Source organism: Ursus americanus, chromosome 1, assembly GCF_024610735.1.
Source record: "Ursus americanus isolate L20-20 chromosome 1, mUrsAme1.1.p, whole genome shotgun sequence".
Taxonomy (NCBI): domain Eukaryota; kingdom Metazoa; phylum Chordata; class Mammalia; order Carnivora; family Ursidae; genus Ursus; species Ursus americanus.
Genome location: NC_142127.1, coordinates 86658556 through 86671634, shown reverse-complemented (window position 1 = coordinate 86671634; position 13079 = coordinate 86658556). Strand labels below are relative to the sequence as shown.

The 13079-nt window shown below is 40.3% G+C and overlaps 1 protein-coding gene across 12 annotated transcripts in view; it reads left to right on the top strand.

The window, feature by feature from the left end:
• FN1 (fibronectin 1) overlaps window positions 1–13079 on the top strand; it is a 64347-nt gene that overhangs the window by 30827 nt on the left and 20441 nt on the right. For 6 of the 12 annotated variants that reach the window (XM_045806672.2, XM_045806680.2, XM_045806675.2 and 3 more), the window contains exons 21-30: window positions 1879–1973; window positions 3387–3555; window positions 4160–4246; window positions 4493–4684; window positions 6005–6277; window positions 7392–7574; window positions 9624–9713; window positions 10961–11230; window positions 12137–12253; window positions 12915–13079. In XM_045806672.2, coding sequence (XP_045662628.1) covers window positions 1879–1973; window positions 3387–3555; window positions 4160–4246; window positions 4493–4684; window positions 6005–6277; window positions 7392–7574; window positions 9624–9713; window positions 10961–11230; window positions 12137–12253; window positions 12915–13079 — 1641 coding nt within the window. The remainder of the gene's footprint in view (window positions 1–1878; window positions 1974–3386; window positions 3556–4159; window positions 4247–4492; window positions 4685–6004; window positions 6278–7391; window positions 7575–9623; window positions 9714–10960; window positions 11231–12136; window positions 12254–12914) is intronic. The other 6 variants (XM_045806679.2, XM_045806678.2, XM_045806681.2 and 3 more) reach the window with 1 other exon arrangement.

Here is a 13079-nt window from a genome sequence, read left to right as displayed (position 1 = left end):
CCTTTATAAATAGGGCAAATTTTATTTCTTTAACAGCCAGGCTGTGCTTCACCTAACGAAACCTGCCAGAACCCATAACTCATACTTACAGTCACATCCTTTGTTTGACATCAGTTTGTGGGTTTGTGGTTTGGAGATTTTCCTGTAATGGTCTTCCCAGGCAGAGAGCATCATCTTAAACTTGGGAAGATTCTAGCTGGCTGGCTCAAGCAATAGAAAACACCCAGTCTTCAAGCCCAAGACAGTTGAAGAGAATGTAATTTGTGAAAAAGTTGTGGCTTCCACAGATGTTCTGTGCAAGAAACTGCTTGCTCTCTGGATCATTTTTTGTGGCCATTAATGTGGTCCCACAGGGCAAGCCACGGCATTTTGGCGAAGTCAGCAGCAGCCAAGTGGTGTATGATTTCAGAGACTCTGGGAAGGGATCATGGGTCACCCGTCCTGGTTTTCCCGAAGACACCATTGAAATAATAAGGTAGTTAGGAAGCAGCTCACTAAACCTGTAGAACTTCAGGGCAGCCATTAGAGCGGCCATTACAGAGTAGCCCACACACGTATTTTATTTTTTTTCCACAGAGTATTTTCAAAACAATTTTTAAAAATCACACATTCAAGTCCAGCCTGGAAACAAATGGGAGAATTGCAGCGGTGCCCAAATCCCCACATGGTTGAAGGGAAAACAAGTGACTGGAGCTGAGGAGTGAGCAGGGTCTTAAGATTCTTCTAATCTCCATTGTGTACCTCCGGAGGATAACTGTCTCTCCGGCCATTCATAATTTAGCATAAATGCATTTAATAGGTTTTTTTTTTCTTTCCCCAGTGGACACAGAATTTGGTTGGCACATAAAAAGGAAGGAATTATGAAGGCACCAAACATGTGATCCAGGCTGGCAACACACTCAAAGCCCTTAATTTGACTCACCCTGTTCAGATGTCTTGGCTTCTCAGACCTCACCAGCAACCAGTTATTGAAATGCTTATTCCCTTATTACCAGATTTAGTTGTCCAGCTGATTATATTTTAGCGATTCTAAATCTGTAATAAGATTTGTTGACAGTTGAAAATGTCTGTCTTAAGTGCGTGTACACATACTTTTTTTTCTTCTTTTCTTACTTTTTTTAAAGTAATACTTTCACTGAGAGAAATAACAGCGAGGTCAGGATGCTAGGAGACGCAAAATTAAATTGTTATAATTCTTAATTCCAGTGGCAGAGTACTAAATTTTTGTAATAGGATTCTCCTAGATGGATAATCACATATTTAAGGAATCTTTAGAATTTATAAGTACGTCCATGGTGGCAGATTTTGTTTAACTTTCATATGGCATTTCTCATTGCAACCAAAAATAATTGACCATTGTTACAGAATAACTCAGCATAGAGCTATTTTCAGATCACATTCTATAATTTAACAATTGTTCTCAAATTAATGATTTAAAAAGCAGAATGATAATCAATTTGTGGTGACCAGTTTTACATTTCAAATGGGATTTTATACTGACTGTAGAGGGAAATTTATTGTCATAAAACTCAAATCCCAAACTCGATGAAAAGACACAAATCAAAGAATCCAAGGACTCCAAAGTGTCTTCGGAGGTCATTTAGGCCCTTGTTACTGAAGTATGATTCATGGCCTGGCAGCATTGGCATCGCAGAAATGCAAACTCTAGCCCCACATTGGCCCTGCGTTTTAGCCAGGTGTCAGACAATTTGTGGGGCACATGAAAGATTGGGAAGCACTGACCTCCTCCACATTCCCACCCAGTGAAGGCTATGACATTCAGGGTCCACTAGCTGGGTAAACTGAGGCTCTCTGTACGTTCTGTGCCATCGTCTGTGATTCCAAGATTTGAACACATGCATTGATTCTCTTTCACAGTGCAACCTCTGAGTTCCATTCCACCTTACAACACGGAGGTCACCGAGACCACCATTGTGATCACATGGACACCTGCTCCAAGGATTGGTTTTAAGGTAAGTTGTGGATATTCCTAATCTCTTGTGATACAGCCCTGAAGTGCCCTCCTGTTTCTGGATGTGGTAGAAACAGGGTGTCTGGGAGTCAGGAGACCTGGGTTTTGTTAGCTGCCTCTGTCTGTGCCTCTCTCACTGCATCGTCCAGGTATAACATGACCATTACCTCACTGAATTGCTGGAAGGATGGACCGAGGGAGGCCGTGGGAGTGCTTTGCAAAGGATAAAACATTAGTATGGAACTGTTGCTGTGATCTGATTTTCTCTATCCTTTCCCCCAGGGAACTGCATTTTAAAATATATAGGGAAATGCCTTTTGTTGTGTTGTTGTAAATGGGTGTCAACAAGTTCACGAAAACCAATTTAGGGGGACCAATTAAACTCAGAGTCACTTAAAAATCACATTTCCATCCAATCAGTTTCGTCTCCACTTGTTCAAAGCCCCTTGGGTGAATCTCTTAATAGAAGTTAAGATTAAGGTCTTCCCTGTAGATATCTGGATTCATGTTCTTTAAAGTAATGATATTAGGGAAGTGATGAATGCAAATGAATATGTTTAAAAGAATTCCTTTCTTTGGCAGTTAGAGTGTGGGGAGAGAAATATTTATTATAATTGGAAATCAAGACTAAATCCCCATGATTGCTTGTTTAAAAAAATACACCAAAGGTCACTTCTTTTTTGAAATATGCAAATGGCCATATTGATGATTATGCTACTTATATATAGAGAAGCCCTTTTTGAAGCTTGCTGTTTTAAATTTCCCTTAATCGTGTCATTCTGACTTTCAGAAGGCTTATAACCTACAAAGGACGTCTCTAGAGTTGAACACTGTTTGATGAGACAATATTACTTAGGTTTTGAAATAAAATATTAAAAAATTGAAAATTATGGGCACATTCGCTTTAATTCTTCTTTTATAATATATTGTCCTGCAGTTTAAGCTATGAACATACTTCTTCAAAAGGAATGTTTCTGAAGTACAAAATGTTAAAGCGGCTGCTACCTTTAAGTTGAATGTTCATAACTCATTAAAGAGAGTGCTGGAGGATTTCTTCCAGCAACAAAGACAATAGAAATGAACTGCCATGTGGCCCAAAGCCTCTGTGTACTTCTGGTTTGTATCTGGAGATTATTGATCAAGCAAAACAGCATGTAATGACATTTTTCCGTGACAAGCCAATGTAATGCAGTTCTGGAAGTCACGTCTCCCACTTTGGCCCCCCAGTCCAAGGAACTTCCCGCTAAAGTGTCTAGTAGAGCTAAAGGCAGACCCCAACTTATCCCCTAATAAAAGCACAGTGTGCAGTGTGCACAGGTGTTCATGTTATCTACAGCATAACCACAACCTTTCTGCAGAAATCCAGCTCTGGAAATACTTGTCCTTGGTGTTTATTTGGCTTTCCTTCTTCTAGCTGGGTGTACGACCAAGCCAGGGAGGGGAAGCACCGCGAGAAGTGACTTCAGAATCAGGAAGCATCGTTGTGTCCGGCCTGACTCCAGGCGTGGAATACGTGTACACCATCTCAGTCCTGAGGGATGGGCAAGAGAGAGATGCTCCGATTGTAAAGAAAGTAGTGACACGTAAGAGGAGTTCTTTGCCTCGTTTAGTTAAACCTGGTCTGATTTTTAAAAATAGCTTTTAAAAATCACTTTTTGCTCCTGATAATGGCACAAGGCGAAGATCCCATCCCTATATCTTATCAGCTATTGCTAAATTTGGAGCAGCAAGTTCAACGCATCTCATATATTCTGTGCCATCAGAACTGTTCTTTCCACATCAAAAATATTTGTGAACTGGCAAGACAGGAAGAATTTCAATAGCATTGCAAAATTGTTAACTGTAAAAAGAAATGCTCTCAGAGAATCACTGTCCACCATGGTTTCAGAGTGTAACTTCTATATTTTTACTGATTCTTGAAAAAAAGGAAGGGAGGGGAAAGGGAGAAGGAGAAAGAAAGAAAGAAAGAAAGAAAGAAAGAAAGAAAGAAAGAAAGAAAGAAAGAAAGAAAGAAAGAAAGAAAGAAGAAGAAGAAGAAGGAAGGAAGGAAGGAAGGAAGGAAGGAAGGAAGGAAGGAAGGAAGGAAAGAAGGAAGGAAAGAGAGGAAAAAAGAAAGAAGAAAACTTTCCACAGGTCAAGTGCTTGGTGTTAGCTTTAACTTTTAATTTAAAATTTTGTTCTGCATAGCATTGTCTCCACCAACAAACTTGCACCTGGAGGCAAACCCTGACACTGGAGTGCTTACCGTCTCCTGGGAGAGGAGCACCACACCAGGTAAGCCTGGTTTGTATCAAAGGGCAAGGCATTGGTGACCACTCCCCTGTTCCAAGAGTTTCTTTAAACCGAGGATATTAATACCTGCCTCAAAGGGTCATTGTGGCACTGAATAACAGGAGAGTCCTCAATAAATGCCAAGTCTTCCTCCTTTCCCCTTTGTGGGTCCATCACTGGAGTCCAGTTTAATGTGCCCTGCGTCACAGATGCTCTGTGCAGTAACTTCCTCCTTTCTGTTTTAATTAGACATTACTGGTTATAGAATTACCACCACCCCTCTAAATGGACAACAGGGATACTCTTTGGAAGAAGTGGTCCATGCAGATCAGAGCTCTTGCACCTTTGAAAACCTGAGTCCTGGCCTGGAGTACAATGTCAGTGTTTACACTATCAAAGATGACAAGGAAAGTGTCCCTATCTCTGATACCATCATCCCAGGTAATGGAAAAATAAGCTGTTATCGTAAGAGTGGCAGTTTCAGTGAGAGGGGGGATTAAGATCTTAATCCCCAGGTGGTTGAGGGTGTCAAGTACATTTGGGATTTAGTTCTGACCTCCCAACCACACTCTCCAAAACCAGGAGGTCAAAGCAGCTGTTTGGACAAATGCTTGCTGTTAACACCGCTTTCCTGTCTGCTTCACCAGGATGCTCTTTGTGGCGATGGGGATGTAATGGACTGGCCACCATGGCATTAACTCTGTACTGTCCGCTCACGTGGAAATATTACTAAAACGATGTCATGTGTCTGTCCTCGGTACTGACAGGCTAAAAGTAATATGGTAAATGCATCCCATCGGCACATTTGTCCCTGATTTTACAGTCCGTATCAATTTTGAACAGCTGTCTGTAAAATCGTACCTGTCTCCATATGTGAACATCGACACAGCACTTGGTTGACATGTTCAATTCTTCATCTTGCAGTTTCAAATCCTTCCTTTATAAAACTGAAAATAAAAGAGAGAAGGAAAGCCACACCTTCGGGTGTTCTTTCTCACGGACTGAAAGACAACATTGAGAAGACCTATCTAGGGATAGGTTTGTTATTTGTCCAAAATTGGATTGTGACAGAATGAAAGCATTGGACAAATTGTGTTCTCCTTTGCACTATTCGGTAGAATGCTTTTACTAATGCTGATTAAATAACTTTGATTATGAATTAAACAAAATATTGGCAGTGGTCTTGGACTCAAGTCTATCTGTCTTCCTCCTGAATGTGCTTTTCAATGGCACATTTCACACCATACTTTCATAATGCATTAGCACCATGGCCATAATGTTGTCTTGAGTTTTTCTATAGGAAAAGAAAGAAAAACTCACCAACCGATTTTTTTTTTTTAACCTTCTTCATGCAAGCTCTGTTTTCCTACTAAAAAAAGTTTTGGCTTTTTTTTTTTTTAAGCATTGTTGATACTTATTACGGATATTATGTCTAGGTTCTAAGAATGGTTTTGACATCCTTAACAGGCCTATAATTTTTAAGAACCTGAGAGGTTCAACTCTACTGTTTAGAGATACTTTTCAAATGCAAGAAAATCCCCAAGAATATTGTAACCTGTTTTATTCTCCCAAGGAAACAAACTATATTCATGATGCTTAGGACATCTTTTCAGAACTTTGGGAAAAGATCGCATATTACCATCATTGCTTTAACATTCTGTCAAGTTTGCCACTAGTAACCTGACGTACACTGCTTTATTTTTTCCTCTTTTTTGCCTCTATCTTCCTTTTGCCCCCCTCCCTTGCTTTGTAACTCAATAGAGGTGCCCCAACTCACTGACCTAAGCTTTGTTGATATAACCGATTCAAGCATCGGCCTGAGGTGGACCCCGCTAAACTCTTCCACCATTATTGGGTACCGCATCACAGTAGTTGCGGCAGGAGAAGGTATCCCTATTTTTGAAGATTTTGTGGACTCCTCAGTAGGATACTACACAGTTACAGGGCTGGAGCCGGGCATTGACTATGACATCAGCGTTATCACTCTCATTAATGGCGGAGAGAGTGCCCCTACTACACTGACACAGCAAACGGGTGAATTTTGAAAACTTCTGTGTTTGAGACATGGATGGTGTTGCATGCTGCCACCAGTCACTCTGGTTAAAGATGGACGTTTCATGGGAAAAGCCAGCAATTTGCCAGCCATTAAGAGAGGAAGGGTGGGTTGGGGCAGGTAAGGAATTGGATGGATATGCTAAACTGATTGGTTGAAAGCATATGCATGTGGTCTTAAATACATTTTCATTTAAACCACACATGTGCAGAAAGCGAGGGAGAGCGGATCTGTTCGATACAAAATGGGAAAGTTGAGATGAATTTGTAGACCCGGGGTTTCTTTTTAAACACATCTTAATGAATACGAAATTGTGTAATGAGCACCAGTTAATAAGAAAGGTACTTCCAAAATGTACCATTATGCTTTTCTTTCTACTCTTTGATAAACCACCGTGTTCCTTCTTTGTAGTTGACTAAAAGCCCAGTCAAATTTAGGGTGGATTGGAAGGGGGTTGTTTTGACATAGGAGGAAAAGAAACTTTGGAGCGCAGTGGATTGCCTTGCCATGGCTAGGTAAAGAAACTCCTCTTTAACCAGTCTGGGGCTGAGCATGCAACATTACAAAGGTTCTCTGCCCTGCATGGTAAGAACATGCCGAGAACCAATTTGCATGAACCTTTTCACTTGTAGGTAGAATTCACGGAGCGGGATTGTAGCGATGCCAGTAGCTGTAGTCATCTCGTGTCAGGGGAAATTTAGGACCCTCTTGTCTTTTTGTCTGTGTGCATGTGTTTCTTTGGAAAGTACCGCTGTGTTTCTCTTTGCTGTGTGGCAACTTAAGCCTCTTCAGCCTGGGATAAAATAACTGTCAGTGGTATTAATAATGTACTTAAAATCCACATATTTGAAAGTAGATGCAAATTTTTCTTTGATATGTACTGATGGCAGAAAGGTTAAAGGGGCCTAACAGTACTGTGTGTAGTGTTTATTTTTAACAGTAGTGACTGTGATTTAGATTAGATTTAGATTAGACTATTTGCATGATGATGACTCATTTCCTTTATGCATGAAATACGGTTTTTACCTTTCCAGCTATTTTTGTTAGCTTTAATTTTAAAATTCCCTTAACCTGGTCTTCCTTATTTAAAACCAGCTGTCCCTCCTCCCACTGACCTGCGATTCACCAATGTTGGTCCAGACACTATGCGTGTCACCTGGGCCCCACCTCCATCCATTGAACTGACCAACCTCCTGGTGCGCTACTCACCTGTGAAAAATGAGGAAGATGTTGCAGAGCTGTCAATCTCTCCTTCGGACAATGCAGTGGTCTTAACAAGTAAGCACTCAACCGTATCTGTTCAATAAATACTAAGCTAGAGCCCCAGGAGAGAATTCCAAGTTCTCAGGGAGAGGCAACTAAGATCAAGACAGCTGCAACAAGACTATAAGCTAAACTCCAAATTGGATGTGCAGCTCTGTACCTTTGAAAGATGTCATGTTTATTGCTGTTTTCATGTATGTATCTCCGAAATCTACAACTTTTTAAAGATCACAGTGGAAAAACACCAGCAGCGAACTTCGAAGACTTCAAACACATTCTGCTACTAGATGAGCACGGAAAAAGAAACGAATGTCAAGAGAAAATGTAGGACTAAATCTAAATGTTTGGAGGGAGAAACAATGGGGATTGAAAATAATGTCACCATACCTGTTTTATTCTCATTTTTTAAAGAAGTGTCGGAGCAGGTAATCTCTAGTGTTTGAAAGCGTAGAAATGGTGACTTGTTAGGGTCGATCAGGACACTGTTTTGAAGAAAGAGCCCAGAAGTGTAACTGGTACTTCAGAAAGAATCTGTTGGCAGGGTTTCTCTGAAGGCTGAGGACCTAGAAAAACAGCAACCATTTATGGAAATTGTGTCTTTCTAGATCCTACCTTTTTGAAATAGACATCGTTGGTTAAAGAAAATAGAAGGAGGCTGAGACATGGTGCTGTGATTCCTGTCCATGTCCCTTCTCATCCTTCTCACTGGAATAGTAACACGTGAGAGCAGCATAGGTTTCCACACAGAGAAAGAGCTCACATGTAGGTACAGTACCAAAGGAAGGTCTGAATACTTCCTTTATGTTGCGAACATATTTGAGAGCAGGAAGGGCAGCTCAACATGACCATAGTCTCAGCTTCTCATTTCATGGCTGAGGGTGAGAACATCCTTCTATATGCATATCAACAGGGCTATAATTTCTGTTCTGGGGTGCTCTGGAATCAGTAGTTACAGCACCGCTCAGTATAGCCCCTGCTTCAGGACCACTGGCTGCCCCACCAAGTGGTCTCATGTTCATCATGTGTTCTAGATCCTGCTCTGGATGGCAAGGTAGCCATCCCTCCCCAGAGAAGCCATTATTACTCAGTTTTATAGATGAAGCAACCGAGGTCTTTGGTGGTTAAGTAGATTCCCCCTGGGCAAGCAGGAATAAGGAACGTGGGGTCTGAGCAGCTAAGCCTTGCAGGGGCCTCTACAGAAATGATGTGGAGGGGAATGGGGTCTACCGAGTAAGAATTCAAAGATTAGAAACCTTGCTCTATACTTTTTTGGGGACCTCAAAACGAGAGAAGAGGATACTCAGGAAACTGTATGTAATTTTTTAAAGTATTTTGTTCTTACTTTAATGTGGCAGAAACAATCACTTTCCCCATGGACTATGACTCTTTTCCAGTAAAGGTTAATTATTAAGACCACTGGTCTTGGCCTGGGTCAAATCCTTTATGATCTCAGGCAAGTATGTCAAAGAATACAGCTTCTCTGTGCCTCCATTTTCTCATGTGTAAAATGGGGACAGTCGTAAACCAGAGTTTTGGAGGTGATGGACACATTCATTGTCATGAATGTGGTAATGATTTCACATGTTCATACATATGCCGAAACCTGTCAAAACTGTACACTTTAAATATTTGCAGTTTATTGTATGGCTGTAAGTCTGCTTTAAATAGTAGGAAACTACTTCCTAGGGTTGTTGGTGATGAGTCAATGATAATCCACAGTGCCATGGTCATTATTATCACATGCCCTCAACAGACGTAATATTAAGTGGATGACAGAGATCATACTACGTGGCAGCAACCATCTTATCGCAGATCTGGCTGAATCATACTCTCAGAAGAGCATCTGAGGGTGGGGCTCTATTAGAGATGTTAGAGGGCAAGCTGACTTTTCCTTATTAACTCATTACAGCGTACCTCCAGGTAGCAACATTCACATCAGTGTAAGTAGGTTACGGGACTCAGTTTTTGTGTATATTGTTTTATACACTGAAATAGTCCTGAGGGTGCTTTACTTTTTCATGCTTTTGAGCATAATTTAAAAATAAGTACCCCTTGCCTCCTCAGATCTCCTGCCTGGCACAGAGTATTTGGTCAGTGTCTCCAGTGTGTACGAACAGCATGAGAGCATACCTCTTAGAGGAAGACAGAAAACAGGTGAGTTATGTCAGCAGCATGCTGATCAAATAGCTTTTACCTACCAATTTTAAATAGCAGAATGGAATGCTGCTTCTAAAAATACATCTCCATTTTTGTGGTGGTAGTGGTGCTTATAGCCTTGTCATTACTTTTTGATCACTGGTCTTAAAAATTAAATGACACTTCTGCAAGTATTACCCTGACTTTCAGTCACTAAGATTATACTCTCAGCTTCCAGAAAGGACTCAAAATAGTCCAGAAACATTGCTGTCTCTCCTTTTAAAAAATCTCCCAAGAATAATATAATCTCGGTTATTTAGAGATGGTGAACATTCCTTCTCATTAGGCAGCTCCTTCTAAGACTGACCCAATGCTGTCATTGTCATGGAAGTCTTTTCTCTCCTTTGCTAAGCCAACAAGTTTATCTCTTTTTTCTGCTTGATGAAATATCCATTTGCTATGTAAAGAAGTTGAATTGAATCCCATAATATTACATTTCTTCTTTAATATGAGGGCTTCTATTAATTTTTCCCTTTTAAAAAAGTGTGATGTGGTGTATCCATTAATTATAGTCTGCTTGGTTCCAAAAATTTGTGATATCTCAATTTATTATTACTAAAATAAAAATGTTCTGGAAGGCCCAGAGAGATTAAGTGATTTGAATTTGAGATAAACTAAATTCTTATTAATTTTTCTGCAGTACACTGAATTTTCAATTCATGAGGATTTATGTGCATTATAATATGTCCAGGATGATGTCTTATTTTAGTTTTTGAGAGTTTTATGTTTGGCATTACTACCCTGTTGACCTATCAATTTCCTCTTGAGTGCAGAAAGCTTCTTTGAGAACCAAATACTTAACTTGAGAGTGGGCATATCTTGCCTTATTTTGAGAGACACACTTACAGAATAGAAACATAGAATACTTGAACACTGAAGCATTTGAAAATAATTCCCAAAATATCTTAAACACCTGTCTTCCAAAGTGATACAGAAACCTTTGGTAACAACATGTATAAACCACTCGGATTACTTAGTGAAAGAAAAAGAAAAGAAAGCTTGACATGGCCATTTGGAACTGGGTCAGTTTATGATTTTGAAATTTTTGTGTCGCTTAGAATAAGTGCATCACGACCTGACGTTTATGGCAATCTGTTGTGCTAATGAGAAAGGCCAGAAACACTGGCTGTGTGTTACCTCCCTACATTCTTCCTCACCTCCTAAACTGGTGATGTCTTTTTTTTTCTCCTGGGTGGAAACAACAGGTCTTGATTCCCCATCTGGCATTGACTTCTCTGATATCACTGCCAACTCTTTCACTGTGCATTGGATCGCTCCTCGAGCCACCATCACTGGCTACCGGATCCGCCATCATCCTGAGCACACTGGTGGGAGACCTCGGGAAGATCGAGTGCCCCCGTCTCGGAATTCCATCACCCTCACCAATCTCAGTCCGGGCACAGAATATGTGGTCAGCATCGTTGCTCTGAATGGCAGAGAAGAAAGTCCTCCCTTGATTGGCCAACAGTCAACAGGTAACTTGTTTTCTGGTCTGCAAAGAAACTCAGAGTACTTTCTGGGCAGGTGGTATCTCCTGGGAAACAACTTTATGTTGTCTGAGTCATCATCTCTTAAAAAAATAGATTGTGGTTATGAGGCATGGAGAGAGAAGTGAGAGAATATGTAGAGAAAATCTCCTTCTTAGACTCTATTGAAGATAATTTTTTTTTATCATAAAAAATTTCTTACTGGATATAGGTATTTATGCATTTCTAATACCCAAAGTTTTATTCAAAATATTAAGAAAATCCCTGTTTCAGAGTTCCCTTAAAAACAGAATTATTTTCATGAGATAGTGTCAGTATTTTTAGGAGATACATGCTGAGGTACTTTATGGGAGAAGTAGCATCGTGATACCTGTACCTCGATCTCATATGGCTTAACAAAAAGAGAAAGACACAGAAAGAGAGACAAGCACATGTGGCAAATGTGACCAATAAACAAATGCCCGAGAGAAGGGAATATAAGTGTTCATTATATTATGTTTGTAACTTCTCTGTTGTTTTAATTTTTTTAAGTAGTCTCCACGCCCAGCGTGGAGCTCAAACTCATGACCCTGAGATCAAGACCTGAGCTGAGATCAAGTTGGACGCTTACCCGACTGAGACCCTCTAGGCGCCCCTGTTTTAAAATTTTTCAAAATAAAAAGTTGAAGGAAAAAAATGCTTCAATAAATTTGTAATAGTCATTTTATCATAATTTGAATTGCCTCCTTAACCCCTTCCCTTGAATGGTGCATAATTTTTCATTCTGCTAATTTTGCATCATATTTACATTATTATATGTAGGAATTATAAAGGCAGTTATCTGAAAAATGAGCAGAGTGAATCTGGGCATCGTTTGAAAGTTATAGATGTGGAAACTTTCCCTTGTTTTCCTAGTTTCTGATGTTCCAAGGGACCTGGAAGTCATTGCCGCAACCCCCACCAGCGTGCTGATCAGCTGGGACGCTCCTGCTGTCACTGTGAGATATTACAGGATCACCTATGGAGAAACAGGTGCGTCAGTAAAATGCTATTTCACTGCGATCAAGTCAGATTCTGTCGTGGGTGACCTCAAAGCCCAAGGGCGGGTGAATATTTAAAGAGACTTTAGCAAGTCCATTCAGTGGGAGCCTTGTCTCTTCCAAGAACACGTGAAAAAATCTGTATGTTCTAATTGGTGGCGAAACCAAGATATAATATAATGCTACTAAAGGAGGAATAGTAGAGCTGAGGAAGAAAGAATTACAAATTCACAAATAAATTATCAGTGGTGAAATAATAAGTGATTTGTATTTTTTTTCACTTTCCTATATTTTCAAAATTTTATTTAACATGAATGTATTACATTAATATTTTGAAAAAGGAACACAATATATGCCATCCTGTGTTGAGGACTTACCTTTTCTCCTAATGTTAATCCACAACTCAGTGACATTTTAAAGTGGAATGTTAAAATAGCATTAACTGCCATTTTCTCCCAATTTTTACACACTTACTAAGGGTTCACCACATGCATACATAAATATGTTCCTGTGGGGGCCCTATTAATAATACTCTTTTAAAGGGAATGATCAAAGTTGTGACTAAACGCTGTCTTATGTGTTAATGTCGTGACTCAGCAATCCCCAACTATTTCTCAGCCCCTCACGCTTCGAACTAACCTGTTTTCACACAGGAGGAAACAGCCCTGTCCAGGACTTCACTGTGCCTGGGAGCAAGTCCACAGCTACCATCAGCGGCCTTAAACCTGGAGTAGACTACACCATCACCGTGTACGCTGTCACTGGCCGTGGAGACAGCCCCGCAAGCAGCAAGCCGGTTTCCATTGACTATCGAACAG